General features: G+C 40.6%; 1 protein-coding gene across 7 annotated transcripts in view; it reads left to right on the top strand.

Annotated features, from left to right (window-relative positions):
- SPEF2 (sperm flagellar 2) overlaps positions 1-24,149 on the top strand; it is a 169,819-nt gene that overhangs the window by 8,842 nt on the left and 136,828 nt on the right. For all 7 annotated transcript variants that reach the window (XM_070743453.1, XM_070743450.1, XM_070743449.1 and 4 more), the window contains exons 3-9: positions 3,094-3,346; positions 7,691-7,861; positions 11,282-11,422; positions 15,766-15,842; positions 17,670-17,871; positions 20,199-20,387; positions 22,824-23,011. In XM_070743453.1, the coding sequence (XP_070599554.1) occupies positions 3,094-3,346; positions 7,691-7,861; positions 11,282-11,422; positions 15,766-15,842; positions 17,670-17,871; positions 20,199-20,387; positions 22,824-23,011 (1,221 nt within the window). The remainder of the gene's footprint in view (positions 1-3,093; positions 3,347-7,690; positions 7,862-11,281; positions 11,423-15,765; positions 15,843-17,669; positions 17,872-20,198; positions 20,388-22,823; positions 23,012-24,149) is intronic.

The raw sequence follows: 24,149 nt of genomic DNA, 5'->3' as shown, positions 1-24,149 counted from the left end.
CCAAGAAGGCTTCAAGAGTTGTAAACCTAATCCTAAGTAGCTTCTGCTCTGGCAATCTCACACTACTTACCAGAGTTTACAAAACTTTTGCCAGACCCATCCTCGAATACAGCTCATCTGTTTGGAACTCATATCGCATCTCAGACATTAACACCTTGAAAATGTCCAAAGATACTTCACCAGAAGAGCCCTTCACTCCTCCACTCGAAATAGAATACCCTACGAGACTAGACTTTCAATCCTGGGCCTAGAAAGTTTAGAACTTAGACGCCTTAAACAAGATCTAAGTATTGACCACAAGATCATATGCTGCAACGTCCTGCCTGTCAGCGACTACTTCAGCTTCAACCACAACAACACAAGAGCACGCAACAGATTTAACCCTGCTGTTCTGTTCGGGTCGTATGTGACCCGAAACCAAGTTTGAGTCCCTGTAAAACATTTTCCCTGCATATCTGAAACTTGAAATTCCATGAGTTTTCATCATTTCAGGGGTTGTCTCTATGAGAATTTTTTTTGGGAGGTGGGGGGTTTCTTTCTTGCTGAAAAAAAAACCTCCCTAATGTTATGTTCCCGGGTCTATTTGACCCGGACTGCAAATTGATCATTTTAGGTACTTATATTTGGTCTTTTTGAAAGCTTTTTTCACCTGGAAACAGGTTTGAACATTTCTGCACACAATGATATGAAAATTGAAATGAAAAAAGTAAATCTTATTGGTTTATTTCGTGGATATAATGCATGCCCCCCCCCCCGTTTTTGTGAATTTTTGTCAATTTTTCCAGTTCAATTTTTTCAATTTTTCCAGTTCAATTTTCATATCATTATGTTCAGAAATGTTCAAGCTACCAATCCCACACCAACTTTAGTAAAATAGAATGGATTTTGCTAGCAAAACTATCCATAAAGTGAAGACTATTTCAAAAAAACGGAGGGGCATGCATTTCATCAACAAAATAAACCAATATGCATCAATTTTTCCAGTTCAATTTTCATATCATTATGTTCAGAAATGTTCAAGCTACCAATCCCACACCAACTTTAATAAAATAGAATGGATTTTGCAAGCAAAACTATCCATAAATTGAAAAAATTCACAAAAACGGGGGGGCATGCAATATATCCGCAAAATAAACCAATAAGATTTACTTTTTTCATTTCAATTTTCATATCATTGTGTGCAGAAATGTTCAGACTACTTTCCAAGTGAAAAAAGTTTTCAAATTGACCAAACATAAGCACTTCAAATGAAGAGTTTTTGGTCCGGGTCGTATGTGACCCGAACATAACATTAGGAAGTTTTTTCGAACAGAACAGCAGGGTTAAACTTAATATTAACCGCTCTAAACTTGACTGTAAAAAATATGACTTCAGTAACCGAGTTGTTGAAGCGTGGAACTCATTACCAGACTCCATAGTGTCATCCCCAAACCCCCAACACTTTACCCTTAGATTATCTACGGTTGACCTATCCAGATTCCTAAGAGGTCAGTAAAGGGCAAGTACAAGTGCACTAGAGTGCCTTCCGTCCCCTGTCCTATTGCTCTCCTATATCTTTCTATCTCTTCTTCTATTCTTTCATTGATATGTTCTATTACTATATCTTCTTTTCTATTATTTCTTAGATATATTTTACTATGAGTATCTCTTCTATAACCTTCATCATGCATTTTACTATGTGTATATACACTAAAACCCTCATTGTGTATTGGACTAAATAAATAAATACATACATATATACATACATACATACATACAAATGGTATGGGCCTCATCTGTTCCTCCACTCAATCAGCTCAGGCCCCAAAGACAGCTGCCTCTCCACCTGGGGGAGGATGGAAGGCCCCCAGCTCTACCTCTGCCTTTGTTGCTGTTTTCTTATCAGAGCCTTCCAAAGGCTCTGGAGCTGGCCCAGGCTCTCCTTCAACCTCCTCCTCATCTGATTATTCAGCTAGCTGTGATAGCAGCCCACAGGCCACAACACATAAAGCTCTTAAAATCCACCTCTGACGGCGGACATGGGGGCTGTGAGTGATGAGATTGTCTCTGGCCGATACTGTGTATGATTGAATTGGATAAATGTGCATGACTGTATCTGGGGTTTTAAAATACTTGTCAGTAATTTGTAAGTTCTTTATAGTAATTTAGATTTCTTTACATATTGTTGCATTTATAATGTTGTATGCCTCCCTGGGTCACCTCAAGAAGGATGGCATAAAAATCTAATAAATAAATAAATGATTAAAAATAAACAAACAGGTGTGCAAATAAATTATTACAGCAGTACCTCTACCTACAAATGCCTCTACTTAGTAACTTTTCTAGATAAGAACCGGTGGGTGTTCAAGATTTTTTTGCCTCTTCTTAAGAACCATTTTCCACTTACAAACCCGAGCCTCCGAAATGTAACTGGAAAAGGCAGGGAGAAGCCTCCATGGGGCCTCTTTAGGAATCTCCTGGGAGGAAACAGGGCCGGAAAAGGCGGAGAGAAGCCTCCCTGGGACCTCTCTAGGAATCAGGGCCTCCACCCTCCCTGTGGCACACATTATTTGCTTTTACATTGATTCCTATGGGAAAAATTGCTTCTTCTTACAAACTTTTCTACTTAAGAACCTGGTCACAGAATGAATTAAGTTTGTAAGTAGAGGTACCACTGTATAATGATAAAGTCTCCTTTGAGTCACACTAGATTCCTTATGACTTCACGGAGAAATTCATATAATTTTCACAGCAAGAGCACACTATTGTTTTTTTCCCTTATTCTGGTTTACAACCATAATATATCTTGGTAGTCCTCTCCATTCCAAACAGTGACAGAGTCTAATCCTACCTAGCTTTTTACGTAAGCTTGGCTAGAAGATGCCACTTAAACCTGTTAAATTCCAATGGGTTGTATAAGCAATGGACTGATTAAGCAATTGTACCTAAATTAAGGATCATAGATTTTAGTGGCGTTAAAGCTGAAACTAGGTGTTCTGTTCCATTGCTGATGTACCATATAAAGCTAACTGATAGATATTAGTCTTGCAAATGAACTCACAAGAAAGTTTTACATATTCTACATATTTAGAATATTTTATATTGTCTCAACAGGCTTGCTAGTGCAAAACTTAACAACTTTTCTCGCATGGAGCCCACCCTTCAACTTCTGGGTGTACAGTTTGACCAAAATGTAGCCCGAAACATCATGACAGAACAGCATGGAGCTGCTATCAAACTCGTGTACCAATTGTATGTGGCCCTAGAGAAAAAGAAAAAAGCAGGGCTCACTGGAGTTGCCATGGATGCAATGCGACCTTCGGCTAATGCAAAGCTTAAAAGTGTAGGAACTGAAATATATCGAGAGGTGAGCTTGTGTCTTTTAGGACACCTTTCTTATTGGTGAATTTCTGTCAATAAAGCATTGCATCCTATTTACTCCTTTTAGGAATACGTGAGGATCAAATGAATATATATTAAGTCACTTCATTCGTATGTCTAGAGTGTACATTTAGGTCACTTCATTCGTATGTCTAGAGCAGTGTTTCCCAACCTTGGCAACTTGAAGATACAGTAGAACCCCGACTTACGAGACTAATTGGTTCCGGAAGGAGGCTCGTAAGTCGGAACGCTCGTATGACGAAACATTGTTTCCCATAGGAAACAATGTAAAGTCAATTAATCCGTGCAACAACAAAAAAACCCGCTGCCACCGAACGCGGAAGTTAGCGTTTGGCTTCAGGAGACAGCTGCGAAGCGGCACGCGTGTTTTAAAAGGTTGCAGCCGGCCTGGGGGGCTTGCCAGCACCCCAGCGAGCCCCCCCAGGCCGGCTGCAACCTTTTAAAACACGCGGGATACGAGCGCCAAGGAGCTGTCTCCTGAAGCCGAACGCGGAAGTTAGCGTTCGGCTTCAGGAGACAGCTCCTTGGCGCTCGTATCCCGAATGTGAGCTCGGGAGGCGAACAAAAATGTCGCTCCCTCCCAGCTCTTATCTCGAGTAGCTCGTAAGTAGAGCTGCTCGTATGTAGAGGTTCCACTGTATTTGGACTTCAACTCCCCAAATCCCCCAGCCAGCATTCACTGGCTGGGGGATTCTGGGAGTTGAAGTCCAAATATCTCCAAGTTGCCAAGGTTGGGAAACACTGGTCTAGAGTACCCTGCTTTAATTGTTAATTAATAGCGCTTATATTGCATTCCACTCCTGAAAGCCTCTGATACATATTATGTTATTATTATAGTTCAACATGTTAAGCAGATGTTTGTATTGGATTTGGCATTTTTACTTACCTTGAGACTTGGCATTGGCAGATAGTGTTGTTCTGTGGTGTTATTGTCGCAGGATGTAAGTTGTTCTAAGTAAAGCTGCCTTTTGCAATTAACTGAGAGCATCTAATGTCAATGTCAGTGGTGTTTGAGTGATGCTTTAGTTGGAACCTAAGGTGAAGGTGGCGAACAGGCCTAATACAAGCAGAGGTCCCCATCCTCTGGTCCGTGGACCAACATTGGGCAGCGGCATACCAGAAACTGGTGCGAAGCCCTATTTGTGAGATGCAGCCAGAACACAAAACCAGTCCCCCTCTGGTCCTCTCCATGAAACTAGTCCCTGTTGCCCAAAAGGTTGGGGGCTGCTGTAACACAATATTCCTGCCTCCTATTTTTATCTCCACAACAACTATCTTAAGCAGGTTAGGCTGAGAGGGAGTGACTGACCCAACATCACCCAATTGGCTTTACATACTTGGAAGGAATATCTGTTCTGTTCTGTTCATCTTGAATAAAAATGAATAAAAAGACATATTTCAATTCTCATTATTTTCATAGACAAGTTGCCATAGAGACCAGGGTGTTCTCATTAGAAATGTCTTCTTAGTAAGTTAGCCTCTAACCCTTTTCAAAGATATATTGAGATTGCCTTTCACAAAGAGATTTTGTTAAACTTTGCTACTGTCTTTCTTAGTGGTTTGCATGGTCGTTTTAAATGTTTTTGCCTTCTTGAAAACAAAGTTAAAAAAACCCAGCCCTTAAAGAAATGTAATTGATTACCAGTACTTGGAAAAAAATCTTAGATTAATTATTACCAAGTTGAAGAAGTTAAATAAACACCTTTATCTAATAATTTGCAACAATACTCTGGGTCCATTTTATTGCACGTATGAAGAATGGGAACGCACGCAAGGCTTTCCACTGGACCAAATAAGTCTCACAGTGTTGATTCATATGAGGATTCATAGTACCAATGGCTTAAACCTCTGGGAATTTCTCAAAGTTGTTTCCCGTCATACTGGTTCACTGGAGAAAACTGATACTTTAATTACAATCTAATTCTTTGATTTATCTTTTCCCAATAGGTATCTTCATAGCTCTTTACACCTTCAGTCTTGAAACAATGAGCTGTTGTGTGAAGGCTTGTATTTCCTATCTTGTAAAGTCGAAGCTAAGTGATAGACCCAGAAAACTAAATAAAGAAACTACATACTGTATATACATTTTTCAGAGCATATTTTCCTTCACTTCACATACCTTATTTACTCCCTCTAAGCAAGATGTTCCCTCGCAATCAAGGCAAAAATCTATTAAGTTTATAAGTAGTCCTCGGTTTACGACCATCGCTGAGCCCAAAATTTCCATTACCAAGCAAGACAGTTTTTGAATTTTGCCCCATTTTACAGCCTTTATTGCCATAATCCTTAAGTGAATCACTGCAGTTATTAAGTTAGTAATATGGTTGTTAAGTGAATTTGGCTTCACATTGATTTTGCTTCTGAGAAGGTTGCAAAAGGTGCTCACATGACCCTGGAACACTGTCAAATACATGCCAGTTGCCAAATGTCTGAACTTTGATCATGTGACCACAGGGATGCTACAACAGCTGTAAGTGAAAAATGGCCATCAGTCATTTTTTTTCCTGTCCCACTGTAAGTTTGAATGGTTACTAAACAAATCTCAAGGACTGCCTGTGCTACATTTTTCAGGAATCTTTTTCACATTCTTCCCCCCCCCCCCCCTGTTTTGCTGTTTATATATACGGTACTGCTCAAAAAAGAAAGGGAACACTCAAAAGAACACATCCTAGATCTGAATGAATGAAATATTCTCATTGAATACTTTGTTCTGTACAAAGTTGAATGTTCACAATCAGTTTTGCTTCCTAAGTGGACAGTTTGATTTCACAGACATTTGATTTACTTGGAATTATATTGTGTTGTTGAGGTGTTCCCTTTATTTTTTTGAGCGGTGTACTTTACTTGAGCTAATCTGCACTCTAAAACAAGTCCTTACTTAAAAAGAAAAATCAGAAGCCAATTGAAGGTTTCTGGAGTAGTGATAGAAGTCCTCAGATTCTTGAGATTAAGAAGAGAAGAAAATAAAACTAGAGCATTAAAATGCCAAATACTTCAACATCTCCAAACAGAGATAAAAGAACTCTAGTTTATAACAATAGCAATAGATTTATATACTGTTTCACAATGCTTTACAGCCTCCCCTAAACAGTTTACAGAGTCAGAGTCTGGGTTCTCATTTTACCCACCTGGGAAGGATGGAAGGCTGAGTAAACCTTGAGCCTTGTGAAATTTAAAATACCAAACATCAGGCAATCAGCAGAAGTAGCCTGCAGTACTGCATTCTAACCACTGCGCCACCAAGGCTCGTAAGCTTTGAGAATTATTGATGGTCAATGTAGACTTTTCCAATCTGGTACCCCATCAAGATAGTCACTAGAATTCCAAGTACCTTCCTGATGTATTGGTTACAATTCCCTGAATTCTCTATCTAGATGACTAATTATGATACTAATGAGAATAATAGGAAGATACTCCAACATTTCTAGGAACAAGGCCTTCATGGAAGAAGGCTCATACAATTAATGTAGTTGTGGCGATCCTCCAGATTAGGCACTGCAGCACAGAAAAGCTGTTTGGAAGACTATCTTAAATTATTAAATCAACTATAGCATTTTCTAGGCCTGACTGCTTAGGAAACAGCTCCTGTAGACCAACTTTGCTTCACTAAAGCGCAATATGAAGAGGTGCTTCACAAGCAAATGAACCTCTCTGTGTATGTCTCATCATCCCCTGCTCTCTTCCAATAAAATTTCTCTCTTCAGAAAAGGAATCATAGATGAGCTCCACTAGAATGGATTAAATCCACCAATCCAGAACAAACAAGATCCTTATGCCTCTTCCTATGTCTTATATATGTTTGTGATTTGTTTGTGATCCCACTGTATAGAGCGCTGGTGAGACCACATTTGGATCACTGTGCTCAGTTCTGGAGACCTTACCTACAAAAAGATATTGATAAAATTGAACGGGTCCAACGATGGGTTAGAAAAATGGTGGAAGGTCTTAAGCATAAAACATATCAGGAAAGACTTCATGAACTCAATCTGTATAGTCTGGAGGACAGAAGGGAAAGTGGGGACATGATTGAAACATTTAAATATGTTGAAGGGTTAAATAAGGTTCAGGAGGGAAGTTAGTTGGGGGAAAGATCAGAAGCAACGTGAGAAAATATTTTACTGAAAGAGTAGTAGATGCTTGGAACAAACCTCCAGCAGACGTGGTTGGTAAATCCACAGTAACTGAATTTAAACATGTCTAAGATAAAATACAGGAAATAGTATAAGGGCAGACTAGATGGGCCATGAGGTCTTTTTCTGCCGTCAATCTTCTATGTTTCTATGTATATATCTGTCTCATTTTATTTCAGAGACTCAAAACTCTAGTACCCCGCCAGGCAGATATCTCACTCCAACAAATTTCAGACAGCTTTCAAGACAAAGCTAAGGTCCTGGAAAGTAAGATAGTTGGCATGCAATTCATGAAGCAACAGCAATCCAAACAGATCCAGGAGGAAAAAAAAGTTGAAGAGATGGAAAGGGTGAGTGCTGGTTTCTTTCTTTGACGCAATATCCTCATTACCTAGTTAATCAGAAGCCAGGTGTACTAGTAAATTAGTCTTTATAGCTTAACTTCCATCACTTTCATGCCTCTCTAGACATATCACGATGTTTTGCTTCTCAGCCAAGAATATTCTGAACTTAAAAAGCTTATTTGATGAAAAGCAAAACATATTCAAGCAAAAGCAAAGAATGTCCAGTTGCCTTTTGAAAAAAGCACCCCAGATTAAGATTGTATTGTATGCTATTAAAAGCAGAGTGAATGGTATCTACCAGAGGATATGAGACAATATTACTGTATACAAATACCAATCATAAACAAAATACTTGATTATTTTGAGTTAGCGTGCACATAGATTTATGCCTCAAGAGATATGCCGATCGCAATAGATACACTTTAAACTATCACTGGTTATGGGAGGAACATTTGTTTGTTTGTTTGTTTGTTTGTTTGTTTATTTATTTATTTATTTATTTATTTATTTATTTGACTACTATGCCGCCTAATTCCGAAGGACTCAGGACGGCTATGAGTGACTGTGATCAGAGCCTTCCAATCCAGGAAGAGACACAATATGAAACAATATGAATGCACGGTATGAAGCTGTCCAAAGGCATCCCAGACATAACTGTCACTTGCTCTTTCAGCAGTAGTTGGGTGTGGGAAGACCCACAAATTATGCAGTGGGTCTATTTAGGGCAGTATAACCATGTGCGGCACCAAAGATGGCATAGTCTCTAAAACCCAGAGCCACTCAATCTTGCCAAGGTTCAATTAAAACCTGTTGTTTCCCATCTGGGTCCCAGAGGCTTCAGGCACTGGGATAGGTTATCAGCAGTATCATTTAAGTTGTCAGTTGTAGAAAGGCATAATTGGGTATCATCAATTCATCTCATGGCAATTGTCAATCTTATCCAGCAGCTTTAGGTTGATGCTGAATAGGCGAGAAAAGAGCACTGAACCTGGTGGAATCCCATAGAGATTTTATGTGATAAGAGGATAATATTTTAAATTATTAAGTATGTGAACGAGTCATATTAAAATTGGCCTTAAAATTATATAACACTATTGTACAGTTTTATTTTTGTACCGATAAATAAATATTTATTTATTTATTATTTATTATTTGGATTTGTATGCCGCCCCTCTCCGAAGACTCGGGGCGGCTCACAACAAGTGAAAAGCAATCCAATACATAATCCAATTAATTAAAATATTGAAAATTTTTAAAAAACCCATATACTAAAATACATACACACAAGCATACCATATATAAATTCAACGTGCCCAGGGGGAGATGTTTAGTTTCCCCATGCCTGACGGCAAAGGTGGGTTTTGAGGAGTTTGCGGAAGGCAGGAAGAGTAGGGGCAGTTCTGATCTCCGGGGGGAGTTGGTTCCAGAGAGTCGGTGCCGCCACAGAGAAGGCTCTCCCCCTGGGGCCCGCCAACCGACATTGTTTAGTTGACGGGACCCGGAGGAGGCCCACTCTGTGGGACCTAATCGGTCGCTGGGATTCGTGCGACAGAAGGCGGTCTCGGAGATATTCTGGTCCGATATCTATAGCTTCATCTTCATAGTACAGTAATACCTCGTCTTACGAACCTAATTGGTTTCGGAAGTAGGTTCGTAAGGTGAAGCGTTCGTAAGACGAAACATTGTTTCCCATAGGATTAATCCGTGCAAAAAAATAAATAAATCCCAAAATGGCGCTCCGCTGGGCGCCGCCGTCCGGCTGTCACCTTTTAAAACAGCCGGGGGGCTTCTTGGCGTTCTCCGGTCGGACGTCTTCGTGATGTCAAAGCTTCGCCCATGGAATTCCCTATTGGGATTCCCCACCTCCTTTCTAGCCTCCAGATTGTCCGAAAACGCCGCCGCCGATCGCAAAAACGGTGCTCCGCTGAGCGGCGGCACCCGGCTGTAACCTTTTAAAACAGTCAGGCGCTTCTCGGCGGCCTCTGGAACCCAAACCCGAACTTCTGGGTTCGGCGTTCGGGAGAACACCGAGAAGGCCCCCGGCTGTTTTAAAAGGTAACAGCCGGGCGGCGGCGCCCAGAGGAGCACCATTTTGCGATCTGTGGTGGGTTCGTAAGCCGAAAAAAATTCGTAAGAAGAGGCAAAAAATTTCCGAACCCCGGGTTCGTATCACGAGGGGTTCGTATCACGAGGGGTTCGTATCACGAGGGGTTCGTATCACGAGGGGTTCGTATCATGAGGTACCACTGTAATAATATGGATAACAATAATAATCCTATCCTTAGGCTTATTGGATGATTATGAATGAATTAATGAATGACAATCATTCATCCAAGTGAATCTGGTAAGTGTTAAAAGCCACTTTCCAGGACAAAACTGATGGCACCCAAAGGAGCTGCTGAGAGAATGTCCGAGGCGGCAGCAGATACAGAGGAAGTGTCATGGCACAATAAGGCTAAATAAGATGTACATCGACAGATAATTAAGTTAATAGAAATTAGAAAATCCTACCAGTGACTACAAAGAGCTGGACTAAAAGACAGCACATAGTACTGATCACAGCAGCGCAAAAACAGGCGTTAAGCACCCTGTCCATAGTGGTCTATCACTCTAGACAGGATCAAAAACAATCCAATATATAGTGGCAGTGTAAAGACAGGAACAGCATACACTGAATGGCACAACCAAGAGCTGGCATTTTATACAGGAACATCGGTATAGTATATGGGCCAGACGACCCCACAAGTCCAGATGGGAGATCCCACAGAAGATACTGGAGAACACGAAGGCTGCAGTCCTGCGGGATTTTCAGATCCAGCAGACAGCAGGTACTGTCTAGTCCAAGGGTAGGCAAAGTTGGCTCTTCTATGACTTGTGGACTTCAACTCCCAGAATTCCTGAGCCAATCTTGCTAGCTCAGGAATTCTGGGAGTTGAAGTCTACATGTCATAGAAGAGCCAACTTTGCCTACCCCCAGTCTAGTCAATCAGACATTGTGGTAGAAGACATGGACCAGAAGACCATAGTGGTGATAGATGTAGCAGTGCCAAGTGACAGCAACATCGGGAAGAAGGAGTTGGAGAAACTGGATAAATACCAGGACCTAAGGGAAGAATTAGAGAGAATATGGAAAATAAAGGCCAAAGTGGTCCAGTAGTGATAGGAGCATTCAGGACTGTGACTCTTAAACTGGGAGAGTAGCTCCAACAGATCCCAGGATCAATGTCTCTATTCAAAAGAGTGCAGTGCTAGGAATAACTAGGACTTCACAGAACTCTCAAATTCCCAGTCCTGTGGGAGAGGACCCAAAATTGACGAATATCACCATAGCAGTGAGAAAGAATTTTTAAAAATGCTTCTATATGATTAAGTTTTATTCAGTAATCAATTTAAAACAACTTACTGTCTTTCCCTTTGAACATTTAGAAAACTGCAGAAAAACGCAGGCAGAATGAAATAATGGCCAAGATTCAAGCAGCAGTTATCCAGATTCCAAAACCACTTCCACAGCATACAGACAAAGCAGTTGAAGACCAAAAACTACAGAAGAAGAAGAAGGAAGCAGAAGTAGGTTATGAGGTTTTATAGTCATTAAAGAATGCAAAGCAGCAGCATATTTTGATTATCTTGTTTCTTAATGTAAATGCATTCATTTTTAAATACAATTTCATTCTACAGCATTATACTTTGTTAATAATAATGGGGTTTGATAAACTCCTGCATGAAGTAGCATCTGCAGAGGGAGTTAAAACAGGAGTGATGGCAGTTTTGTATGTGCTGACATTGTACACATGTATAAAATGGCAGGGGTTCCATTATGCTGCCACAAATATGTTTTTCCTGTTTTGAAGGCTTCACCCAAATGTACCCACATGGCTCTGTTAATGAAGCTTTGAGGAATCCTTTGCCTCGGATTCTAATTTAGTTTTGGATGATATTTAGAACCCTGACATTAACCTGAATCTCCCTTAAAAAACAACCCAGCTACCCTGAAGCTTCGGGATGCTCTTCGGGGTCCTGAGTACCTCTTCGGGGTCATTGACCCAGCCATGGGCGATGTGAAAACTCAGGAAAGATGAGCCTGATCAGGAGATGAGGGCAGTTGGCTGAGATGCGTGCAGCCAGCACCCTACGATCTGGACCTAGCTGAAAGACTACCCCAGAGGGAACCAAACACCACGGCTGCGTGCCCGGAGTCTTGGGGATAATAATGCCTTGGAGTGTGGGGACCTTTCTGACCACGCACAGGGGAAGCCAGGGCGTTGATGTGCAATTCCAACAAATAGATTTGGTAGTGGCCAGCAGGGTTCAGAGTGCAAATTATAGTTGGTTTGATTAGCCATAGGTTGGGGTCCCACAATCACTACCTGCCAGATCCCAGAATATGCAGTCTGTGGCTGAGAAAATCCCCATGGGGGCAGCACTGCATAGGCGGCACCACAGATGCAGTTCGGAGAGCATGGAGGAATGCTGGCCAGAAGGGTTTACCTCTTGTGGGCTTTCTTTCCCCCTCCTCTGCTCCAACCACTGGAGGCCGCAATTCCGGAGTGGAGTAATTGAATGGCTAGAGTTTGTTTAGCCCGAACGGTAGCTTTGCTCCCTCCAGCTGCTACCTTAGGTGTTTCAGGCAGGACCAGTAAGGCACACACGAGTTGGCGAAGATTCAGCCTGACAGGCGGCCTCCTCTGAGGAAAAAAAATCATCCTCAAGGAAAAGAAAGAAAATAACGTAGCATCATTAATCACTCCTCCCCTCCAGGGGGACTCTTTGGCTTATCCGTATATTTACCATGAAATTGCTTTACCAGTCTGTCAGCTTTAACATTCCAAATCTTAGCTTCAGACAAAGGGTATCCCTTCCAATGTACTAAATATTGCAATTGACCATTATACATTCAAGAAACTAAAATCATCTTTACTTCATAGTGAGTCTCCCTTTGTATTACTACTAGAAGTATGTGTATGGGGGGAGGGGGTTGGGTTTGCGGCTGTATGCCAGGTCCAAACACAGGCGTTAACAAACTGCAATGCAAAACGGTGAATCTTTCCCAATATTCTAGGAAAATCAAGCTGAACTGTTATTGGGTTGATTATTTTAACACTGGGAAAGGACCCAAGAACCATGGCCCTACTTTTTTGCTAGACATTCTCAATTTAATATATTTAGTGGACAAGAAAATTGTATCCCTCACTGGGAAGAAGCACTGGAGCAATTGGTGTTTGTCAGGTTGCTTCTTGAAAACTTCCGCTGCTTTAGCTAGCACTTTTTTGGTGTTTTCCCATCCCTTTTTTAGCACCTCTATCCATTCTGTGGGGGGCATGGAAGTTGGGGCTTCTTGGGTAGTTCAGGCATGGGAACAAATTTCACTCCACTGATGATCTGAAAAGGATTTAGTTCAGTACTGCTATGGAGAGTGTTGTTATATATTACCTCTGCAAACGTAGCAATTATGCCCAATTGTCTTGCTGGTAAGCTATATAACAATGGATGTATTGTTCAGCCATTGTGTTTGCACATTCAGCTGCCTCATTTGTATTAGGATGACAGTCCAAAGCCAAGCTGAGTTCTTGTGTGGACCCAATTGCCCTCAAGAACTGTTTCCAAAATTTGGCTGTGAACTGTACACCTCAATCAGAAATGACTGGCATACCATGTAGACAGTAGATGTACCTAAGAAATAGCTTTGCTAGTTAAGCAATGAAATGGGCTTGCTTGGAAAACAGGTCAATAATAGTTCAAATCACCATATTCCTATTGCTGTCTGGGAGTTCTACGATGAAGTCCATGGCAATTTCCTACCTGCTGCAATAGTTAAGGATGCAATAGTTAAAGATGTTTGTCTCGCTGGTTCTTCCTGCTCATGCAGGTGGCACAGCTTTTTATATAATCCTCCACCTCAGCTTTCATTTTTGGCCACCAAAATTGGCATCAAGCTAGGTGGAAAGTCTGCAGGAACTGAATGATAAATTGAACTGAATGATGAATTGTTGTTCCGGGTCGGGATGTTGTAGAATTGGTTCTTGAGTGAAGAGTCGTTTTAGTCTTTCAAAGGCTTTTTGGCATTCCATTGCCCACCCAATAGACTGGCTTGGCTTTGGTTTGGCTGGCAATGGCCCTGTCTTTAGCAGTTTGGTCAGTGGCAGCGCCACCTCTGCAAAAGCTGGGATGAATTGCCAATAGAAATTCGCAAAGCCTGAGAAACTCTGTAGTGGCTTGCGGGTTCAAGGGAGTTGCCAATCTAGCACTGCTTTAACTTTCCCTGGGTCCATCTCTATCCCTTCGCTAGAAATGCAGGTAGTCTTGTAAGGCTTTGTGGAATTCACACTTAGACAGCTTTGCATATATTGTGGCAGCCAGAGGCTTTTCTAAGACTTGCCGCACCAGATTTATATGTTCTTCCAGGGTCTCATTGAAGATGAGAATGTCGTCCAAATAAACAAGTATCCCCTTGTACAAATGCTCCGTTTGGAGATCTCATTTATATATTACGTAAAGACCGTGGGGGAGGGGGGAGCTTGGGGTCCAAATGGCATGACTCTGAACTGAATCAGTGCTGGGACTCAGGACCCCAAACTGGCCCAAGAATTCAGGATAGCTGGATTGGTTTTTAAGAGAGATTTGGGTTAATGTCAGGGTTCCAAATAGCGTCCAAAATTAAATCAGAGCCCTAGTCAAAGTGTTCCTCAAAGTCCCAATTTATTATTAGACCCATGTTAGTACATCTGGGGGAAAGTTCAGGTTCTTGCCCCCACACCCACAAATCCATCATGTTGTCCAATCTCCAGGTGCCATGCTGGCAGAGTCCACCCATCTTCTGTGTTGCTGCAGAGGTGCAGAGACAAAGAATGACCTTGGCTTACAAGGAAAGAATTTGTTATGGCTACATACTAACAACCTCATACAATTCCCTACAGTGAACATCCTGGTTAGATCTAGAAGTTGCACATAGACTGAAAAAGTTCATTACAATTTGCTGTAGTGCCAGGTTAAAATCCACTGCAAACTTGCTATCCTCCCTTCCCCTTTCCATTTCCTTCAGAAATGTTTTGAGGATAAAATGCACTGTTCCTAAGATAGTAGAACAGACATAGGCTCCTGATTTTTCAATGCCATATATATGGCAGAACTCATATTATTTGGGTGAACATACCATCTTTTATTGTATTCACTTGTTTCAGTGGGATCTTGTTGAGATAACGTATGGATATTCTTATTTGGAATTGTTGCCTTCCTGCTTTCCCCCCTGGCACTGCCTTTGTTAGGGAGAAAAGCTGCTCTTGGAAGCAAAAATGTCAGCTTATAGAGTATAAAAGTGAACATATAAAAATAGGTGGGGCGTCCACTCATTCAACTTCAGCCACCATCTTGCTTTTTGTAATTTCCCCAAATTTTGTAATTTTCCCCTGGCGTGGGGAAAAAGGGGTAAAGGTCTGAAATTCTTGAATCTTTTCTGTTCAGGAACAAGAGGTGGAGGGATATTGTAAACTCTTAATAATTAAACATATTTTAGTCAACCATTGTTGTTCATTGTTCCATTTGTTTATGTACTGTAGCTATTGTTTTGTTTTCTTATTTCACTTGTTTCCTTAAACATGAATGGTAATTAACTGACGCAATGCAAATTAAATCAATGTATTTACAGAAATCTTTTCCTTGGTTCTTATATAATCACTTAAAAGTTTGCAATATTGCCAGACTTATACAGCGCATGGATGACAGAACTTAATTAAGTGCTGATGTGTTTTACTAAGCTTGCTGGCAAAACCCCATATTTTTGTTTATCATACATACTGAACAATAGAAATCCCATGGCACAGTGCATTTGTGCTTTGAACATCTTGTTAATTTGTAATTGGTGCAATAAGGAATTAAACAGAAGGAAATGTTAAAATATGTTTACTTTTTTCTAGACCACATACACTGAAATTAGGAACTTTGAAAAACAAATGAGGAAAGAGGCTGTTGTACCTGCCAAACTCACAGAGAGGTAATGTTACTTCTAGTAAATTTGCTCTGTTTTTCTGCTGGACTGCATGGAAATAGAAACCCATTTGCCAGACATCCTATTAATATGTTGTTGTTGTTTTTTCAGTCGCGCAGGTGGTTAAATAAGCTATATTTGTACTGCTGTACTGACAAAAAGCGGCTGGATACCATCCATCAATTTATTTTTCATTGGGAAATGTCATTATATGCTTCATTCATCAGCTATGTGACTACCAATAATTGGACCTCACCCAGCCATCTCTAATGCAATATAAATCCTGTCCTTATTAATATTATTTTGGCACAACAAAAGTTGGACAGCTGTAGAAGAAGCCATAAATTGCTGCTGGAGAAATGATGATTGTCTCGTGGGGGTGAAGAGTATTGCATAACAGTTCAGTTAACATTTTGGAGAGGACTGACTTTGATAACTAGATTGTGGAAAATGTTAAATCACTCTGGGTCACTTAACACTACAAAATGCACAGGGAAGAAGTGATGTTGAGGACATTGTTAGTAGTTTCATTCTTCTCCCATGACTCTTCTTATACCTAATATGGCCTGACAGTTTTGTTTTTGATCCCAAAAGATGAGTTCATGAGATCTCTGCCAAAATATGCAGTCTTAATAGAAGAGCAGTCTGGTGATACTTAACTTGTTATCCCCAGTTTGGCACAGGAAAGGGAAGACTGGTGAAAGGAAGGAGGCCACAATGCTCTCAAAGGTAGAGCTCAACAGACACAAAAGTTGTCCCTCTTTTACTGTTTTTCTTGTTTCCTATCCTCCATTAGATCTTTTCCCCAGCACAGAGGTAGGCAAAGTTGGCTCTTCTGTGACTTGTGGACTTCAACTCCCAGAATTCCTGATCCAATCATGCTAGCTCAGGAATTCTGGGAGTTGAAGTCCACATGTCATAGAAGAGCCAATTTTTCCTACCCCTACACCAGCACTGCTATAGATAAGGGGATAATCCAAATTAGGACCATGAGATTATGGGGTTAAAGGAATTAAGTCATCAGGTTTTCATCCAGATTGGGACTTCATTGCTTGATCATTGCCATGGAAACTAAATTTTAGAGTTAAAGGCAAGGGTGGTGTTTGGTTTGTGGGGGTTTTTTTGGTGAGAGCAAGTGATAGCTGTGGGAAGATATAAATCAGGACAGTGAAAAATGCATAGGATTATCTCCTGTTCAAGACGTGGCCAGGTTATCTGCAAAAAAAATGGAAAAAGGATTCCAAAGCCATCCTATTCTTGTGATACTTTGAAGTGTATATAGGCTTTCCTTGACTTATGACCAGTCACTTAGCTATCGGTCAAAGTTATAAAAGAGACCTACCCGCCCCCAAAAAGTGTGTACAGTCCGTTTCTAAAGTTTGGAGGCTGCCCTCCCCCCAAGATCATTTGACTGCATTTTGGGCACATAGCCAAAACGATGGCCGTTTCAAGCATTTGGGAGTCAAATGACCACAATTTCAATTTTTTGCCAGAAATTGATCTTTACTTCTGGTTTCCCTCAAAAATCATAGTAACAACTGCCATAGAAAAATTCCTAAAAATGGGTCTGGCAATGTGGTTACCTGCTATATGACTGTTAAAATTTAGTGGCTAGAATTGCCAGGCTCAATTCTCAGTTACAGATGTAAGTCAAGGCCTATTTGCATGTATATTGATAGTGTTGTAAAAATTCTAGTCTAATATAAAATGTGTGTGTGTGTGTGTGTGTGTGAATGATAATAATAACAATATAAAGCAACAGATAAGAAGTCATTTCTTTAATTCTTTGTGTAAAGCCTGTTAACACCAAATGCCCCTGTATTATTTTCTTAGCATGATAAATGCAATAAAGCAGGTACAAGAACTAGCTACGGCAAAACCAGTCATTACTGATCTACTGAATACCTACTCAGATGATGAATATATTAGGAAAATTCAGAAACGTCTTGAGGAGGATACCTTTGCTCGAGAACAACGGGAGAAAAGAAGGAGAAAGATGCTAAGGGAGCAACTCATAGCTCATGAAACACAAGAAGTGAGTTAGATACACTGTCTTCTGATTTATTTAGATGAAGTTTGGAGAATGAAGTAAATTGTACCTTTACTAGTGAAAATAATAAGTACAGTGATCCCTCTATTATCGCGAGGGTTCCGTTCCAAGACCCCTCGCGATAATCGATTTTTCGGGATGTAGGGTTGCGGAAGTAAAAACACCATCTGCGCATGCACGCCCTTTTTTTCTATGGCCGCGCATGCGTAGATGGCGGAGTTTGCGTTCCCCGCCGCCCACGCAAAGGGGAAACCCGATTCAGCTCCTCGCTGCTGCTGCGCTACCGAGCAGATCAGCTGCTGGGCGGCCGAAGTAACCTTCCCTGGGTCTTCCCCCTCTTGCTGGCGGGCGGGCGAGCGGCGGGCATCAGCGAGGAGCCGGGGTTTCCCCTTTGCATGGACGGCCGGGAAGACCCAGGGAACGTTCCTTCGGCCGCCCAGCAGCTGATCTGCTCGGTAGCGCAGCAGCAGCGAGGAGCTGAATCGGGGTTTCCCCTTTGCGTGCGGGGAAACCCCGATTCGGCTCCTCGCTGATGCCCGCTGCTCGCCCGCCCGCCAGCAAGAGGGGGAAGACCCAGGGAAGGTTCCTTCAGCCGCCCAGCAGCTGATCTGCTCGGCGCAGCAGCAGCGAGCAGACGAAGATCGGGGTTTCCCAGCTGCCCACGCAAAGGGGAAACCCCGGCTCCTCGCTGATGCCCCCGCTTGCCCGCCCGCCGCCCGCCAGCAAGAGGGGGAGAGATAGAGAAAGAGAGAGAAGGAAAGAAAGAGATGAGAGAGGGAGGAAGAGAGTGTGAGAGAGGAAGAAGCAAGATAGAGAAAGAGAGAGAGAAAGAAAGATGAGAAAGGAAGGAAGAGAGTGATGTCATCGGTGGAAAAATCGCGATATAGCGTTTCGCAAAGATCGAGATCGCGAAACTCGAGGGATCACTGTACATCTTTTTGACTTTTGGATTAAACTTTAATGTTAAACATAGTGGTAGATTTTTAAAAAACCTATCCAGATTCCTAAGAGGTCAGTAAGGGGCGAGTACAAGTGCACTAGAGTGCCTTCCGTCCCCTGTCCTATTGCTCTCCTATATCTCCTATACCTTTCTTCTATTCCTATATCTCTTCTTCTATTCTTTCATTGATATGTTCTATTACTATACCTTCTTTTCTCTTATTTCTTAGATATATTTTACTATGAGTATCTCCTCTATAACCTTCATCATGTATTTTACTATGTGTATATAGGTATATACCCACTAAAACCCTCATTGTGTATTGGACAAAATAAATAAATAAATAAAAAATAAAAATAAATATGAGAAGTATAGTCTGGAACTGTAAAAAAAAGACAGGGCAAATTCTTCAAATTTAAAAATACATCATCTTAGTAGGTGAGACCCTGGTTTTATGAGTGCATCAGGACTGTTGAGGCTAAGAATTACGGATGGCCAATTGTCCATTTTTAATAGTACATTTAGCAGTACATTTATATTATTTATTTATTTGTTTGTTTATTGAATTTATATTTCCATCTATTTGCACATGGCAACTCAAGGCGGCTTACAGAATATAAAACTCCATATAAAAACAATAAAACTAATAATGTCATATAATAAATTAATATACTATACTCACCCCTCCGCCCCGGTGACAGCACCTCACACAAGCCATTTAATAGGCTCCATCCCACTTCCCAGGCATGCTGGCAGAACCAAGTCTTCAGTGCCCTCTGGAAGAGTGTTAGAGTGAGGGCCATTCTGTTCCAGAGATGGTTCAGAGAGAGGGGGCCACCACAGAGAAGGCCCCTTTTCTTGGTCTCCCTAGGCCTGATGGGACCCGCAACATTCCTTGCCTTCCCACTCTGATGGGATGAGTAAATGTAACTGACAAGAGACAATCCCTCAGAAAACCATGTTCCAAGCCATGAAGGTCTTTAAAGGTGATAACCAGAACCTTCAATTGCACCCAGAAGCAAATCGGTAGCGAATACAGCTCCTGCAAGGGAGATGATACATGTGCCACACCGGGATCTGCATAAAACCATGCGGACTGCCTGGTATTTTATCGACAAGTCTTTGAAATAAATTGAAGCTAATTAACCCCACAAGAGGTCAATTGATTATTCTACGCAACTTGTTTCATGTTTGCCTGAACTGTTTCAGTTGAATTGAGTTGATTCCCAAAAGATCATTTGAACTGATTGGGCTGATAGAAAATGACCAACCAGCAGTCTTTGTGCCTGAAGTGGGACTACACTCATGGCCTCTCAGTTTCTAGGAAAAACTGTACATTGCGTTGCTGTTATTGGTTTCTTTATTATTGTAGGAGGCCTATAGAGAAGAACAGCTTGTCAACCGACTTATGAGACAGTCCCAGCAAGAGCGAAGAATAGCTGTTCAACTTATGAACGTCAGACATGAGAAAGAAGTCCTGTGGCAAAACAGAATTTGCCGAGAAAAGCAATTTGAGGAAAGACGCCTCAAAGAATTTCAAGAAGCCCTTGATAGGGAGGAGGTAGGTATTCATGATTGTCTTTTATTGTTATTGTATTTTTTTTCTCTTTTGCATTTCTTTCCCTAAATGTCTATGGAGATTCTCAGTCATGCAGGTCATGGTTGTTCCAAAGGTGCTTCACTGAATTGATTTTATTTATTTATTTATTGGATTTGTATGCCGCCCCTCTCCGTAGACTCGGGGCGGCTAACAACAGTGACAAAAAACAGAATGTAAAAAATCCAATACTACAACAGTTAAAAACCCTTGTTATAAAACCAATCATACATACAAACATACCATGCATAAATTGTAGAAGCCTAGGGGGAAGATTATCTTAACTCCCCCATGCCTGACGGCAGAGGTGGGTTTTGAGGAGCTTACAAAAGGCAAGGAGGGTGGGGGCTATTCTAATCTCTGGGGGGAGTTGGTTCCAGAGGGTCGGGGCCGCCACAGAGAAGGCTCTTCCCCTGGGCCCCGCCAACCGACATTGTTTAGTTGGCGGGACCCGGAGAAGGCCCACTCTGTGGGACCTAACTGGTTGCTGGGATTTTGCTTGTCAAAAGGTTGCAAATAATGATCACGTGACCTTGGGACACAGCAACAGTCATAAGCAGGCCAAGCATTGGAATTTTGATCACATGATGAAAATGGCCAGGCATCTGAATTTTGATCACATGTCCATGGGGCTGTTACAAAGGTCATAACTGAAAAATCATAAGTAACTTTTTTCATTGCTGTTGTAACTTTGAACGGTCACTAATTGAACCATTGTAAGTCGAGGACTACCTGTATGTAGTTGTACCCTGTTTTCCCGAAAATAAGAAAGCGTCTTATATTAATTTTTGCTCCCAAAGATGTGCTACGTCTTATTTTCAGGGGATGTCTTATTTTTTTTTTAATGAAGAAGAATTCACATTTATTGCTGAACAAAAAAAAATCAACATTTATTATATACTGTACAGTAGTTGTCATCACAAACCAGCATAACCAGACAAGCTATGAATCCTATCAAGAATTTCTTACTACTACCGTACTATTATGTACTACTACCGTGTTGGATGTGTTTAAAAATCTGATTGATGCAGCATTTTGGGATGCATTTTATGGACAGCAGTGTTATATATGTTCTGTTCGGGAACGCTGTGAAACAAAACGTCTCCCACGTCTTACTTTTGGGGGATGCTTTATATTAGGCAATTCTACGAAACCTCTCCTATGTCTTACTTTCGGGGGTGACTTATTTTCGGGGAAACAGGGTAATACAGTGCAATGGTGCTTTTGAAGGCACCAGAACTTTATTTTGAAGTCATAGGAACATCCACTAGAGGCCACAATTCTCTTTTGTGCCGGAGAGACTTATAGGAAGCTATAGAATCAGAAGGATGTGTCTTCATTTAGGTTCTTACATTTATTGCATATTTGAGGAGCTCAGATCAAAGAATTAACAGAATAACAGTCTGTTCTTCAGCCACTTGATCTAGTTAGCATTTGTTCCATTTGTAACAATGGAATAAATGGGTTAACACACTGGTTGAACAATGTGTTTTGTGAAAGGGAGATGATTAGTGGTTGAAAGTCCAGTCAAAGAACATTTTGAGGCTTGCCTGGTCCAGTCCATTCAGAGAATGAAAATGCTTCTTACCTTGCTTTGCACAAACCCATTGGTTTGCAAGATACAAATTTGTCCTTCTTCTCCAGATTCTTGTATGTTCATGCAGATCTGATGGAATGCACTGATTGCTTTTACAAAACAGAACCAGTCGTGCCTGGCAGATTTCTTAAAGAGATCTACTGCTGAGGATCTGGCTTGCATCATACTTTGATGCTATTTAGCAAGCAAGATAAATGCTTATATTGGGTATCAATGGCAGGTGTGGGTTGAGCAGCAGATGAAAAAATGGGTATGCAATGTATTCTCAACACCCTTTCGATATGAACCACGATGTCCCGCACATATGTGGAGCAAAGCTTATATTGCAATCTTTGTTTTGTCACTGATACCATCAGATTCTGAAGATGTTGCGAGGCTTATGCAAATGATACAGATGTTCAGGTAGATATTAAATTAATATCTGTTTAATCTGGAACAGATATAATCTATTTCTGAACCAATATTTTTTGCTGGAGCTGCGCAGGTGCTTTAATTCTAATTTCAAAAAGACCGTGGGCCACAAACATAATATGTGTTTGCCTTCTTTAAAATATTGATATCTTTTCTCAAAATCCTAACACTGCTTTTTTCAACTTTCCCTTGAAAAGGTATTGCTGGTCTCTAAATCCTTGACTTCTCAAGCTGACATTCCTTCACAAGGCCATTTATATAAGAATGTATTTATTTGGACTATTAATAATGACCGCAAGGTTTAGATAATAAGCTTTGGTTCTACATTTCACTTTTTGTCATATCAATTTGAGGAAATTGACCTCAATTTTTTTTTCCCCATCTCCTTTTAGGCTCTTGCAAAACAAGAAAAAATTGAACTTGCAGAGCAGGCCATTCGAGAAAAAGAATTGCATGCAAAACTTGCTGCTGAAAGAGCTGAGGATCGTTATAAGAAGCATTACGAGATTTGCTGGGAGGTGGTTGAACAAATTATTGATTTAGCAACTAAAATAGGAGAATATAGAACACTGACAAATAAGTAAGTCCCTAATACAGTATATACAATTTTGGTTTTTTGTTTGTTTTAGTTTTGTATTCTCTTTTGGCTATGTTGGCAAAAGTTAGTAATACAGAAATATGCAGAAATGGATCCTCAGGTGTCTAGATGAGAAAACAACAATGAAGCCCGAGTAAAATTTGGGCTTGAGACCTCAATATATAGGAACAGTGTCCCAGTGTGAGCTCACCATGTGGATATTTAAGAAAAATCAATTTTGGATGAATCCACTAGTTATAAAATGTCTTTTTGTCTTGACATCAAGGTGGCATCCTCCTTGGTTTAATTTTATTTCAACGCTTTATAAAAATCTAGTGATTGATCTACACTTTGGGGCAAGAGAAAGCAGTTGTGCCCCATGGTTTTCTTTAAGTTGTTTCTGTTGATATTAGTTATTAAAATCCACTAATGGGATGCTGTCAACTGAGTTATAAACATTTAATTAAATAAGTTATAGGAAAGTTAAAGATTGAACTCTTAACTTGAGTTACCTTTGGTTGGCACACATTAGAATGATGAACTCACATCTCTCAGCCATTTCCTGCCATCAAAACGGGTATTGTGTGTTTACATAATCTGCAGCTTCATATAAGTTTCATAACTTAAAGCAATGCTTTTCAGCCTTGGTCACTTGCAGATGTGTGGAACTTTGGCTGCTTGAAGAAGCATGCTGGGTGGGGACTTATAGGCTATCTTCAAGTGGCTAAGACAGAGAAACGCTGCCTTAAAAATATCTACTGTACAGATTAGTTCAAAATATGTTTGTGCTACCTATCAGTTTGAAAAGTTGGGAATGAGTTATTTCTTAAATTATGCACTTAATGATCAGAATAACATTAGTAAAATATAAACAATACAAGATAAAGAACATTTAGTTGTATGGTTGTTGTTTGATAAGACTATTTTCTATATACATATACCTATTTACTGTTAGATATTTTATGCTGAGATATGCTCAACACTGTAATGCATTATTTCAAATAATCGCAAATTATGTTCTTAGTAAAATAAAAATAGTTTCAGATGAGAACCTTTTTTAAAAATCATTTTATTAATCAAATATTTCTGATAAAATTTCCCCCTACATATATCCAGAATAGTGTCTCTTACATATAAAAAC

This window comes from Erythrolamprus reginae, chromosome 2, assembly GCF_031021105.1.
Source record: "Erythrolamprus reginae isolate rEryReg1 chromosome 2, rEryReg1.hap1, whole genome shotgun sequence".
Lineage (NCBI taxonomy): Eukaryota > Metazoa > Chordata > Lepidosauria > Squamata > Dipsadidae > Erythrolamprus > Erythrolamprus reginae.
Note: the sequence above shows the minus strand (reverse complement) of the source record. Positions and strands in the feature narration are given on the sequence as shown.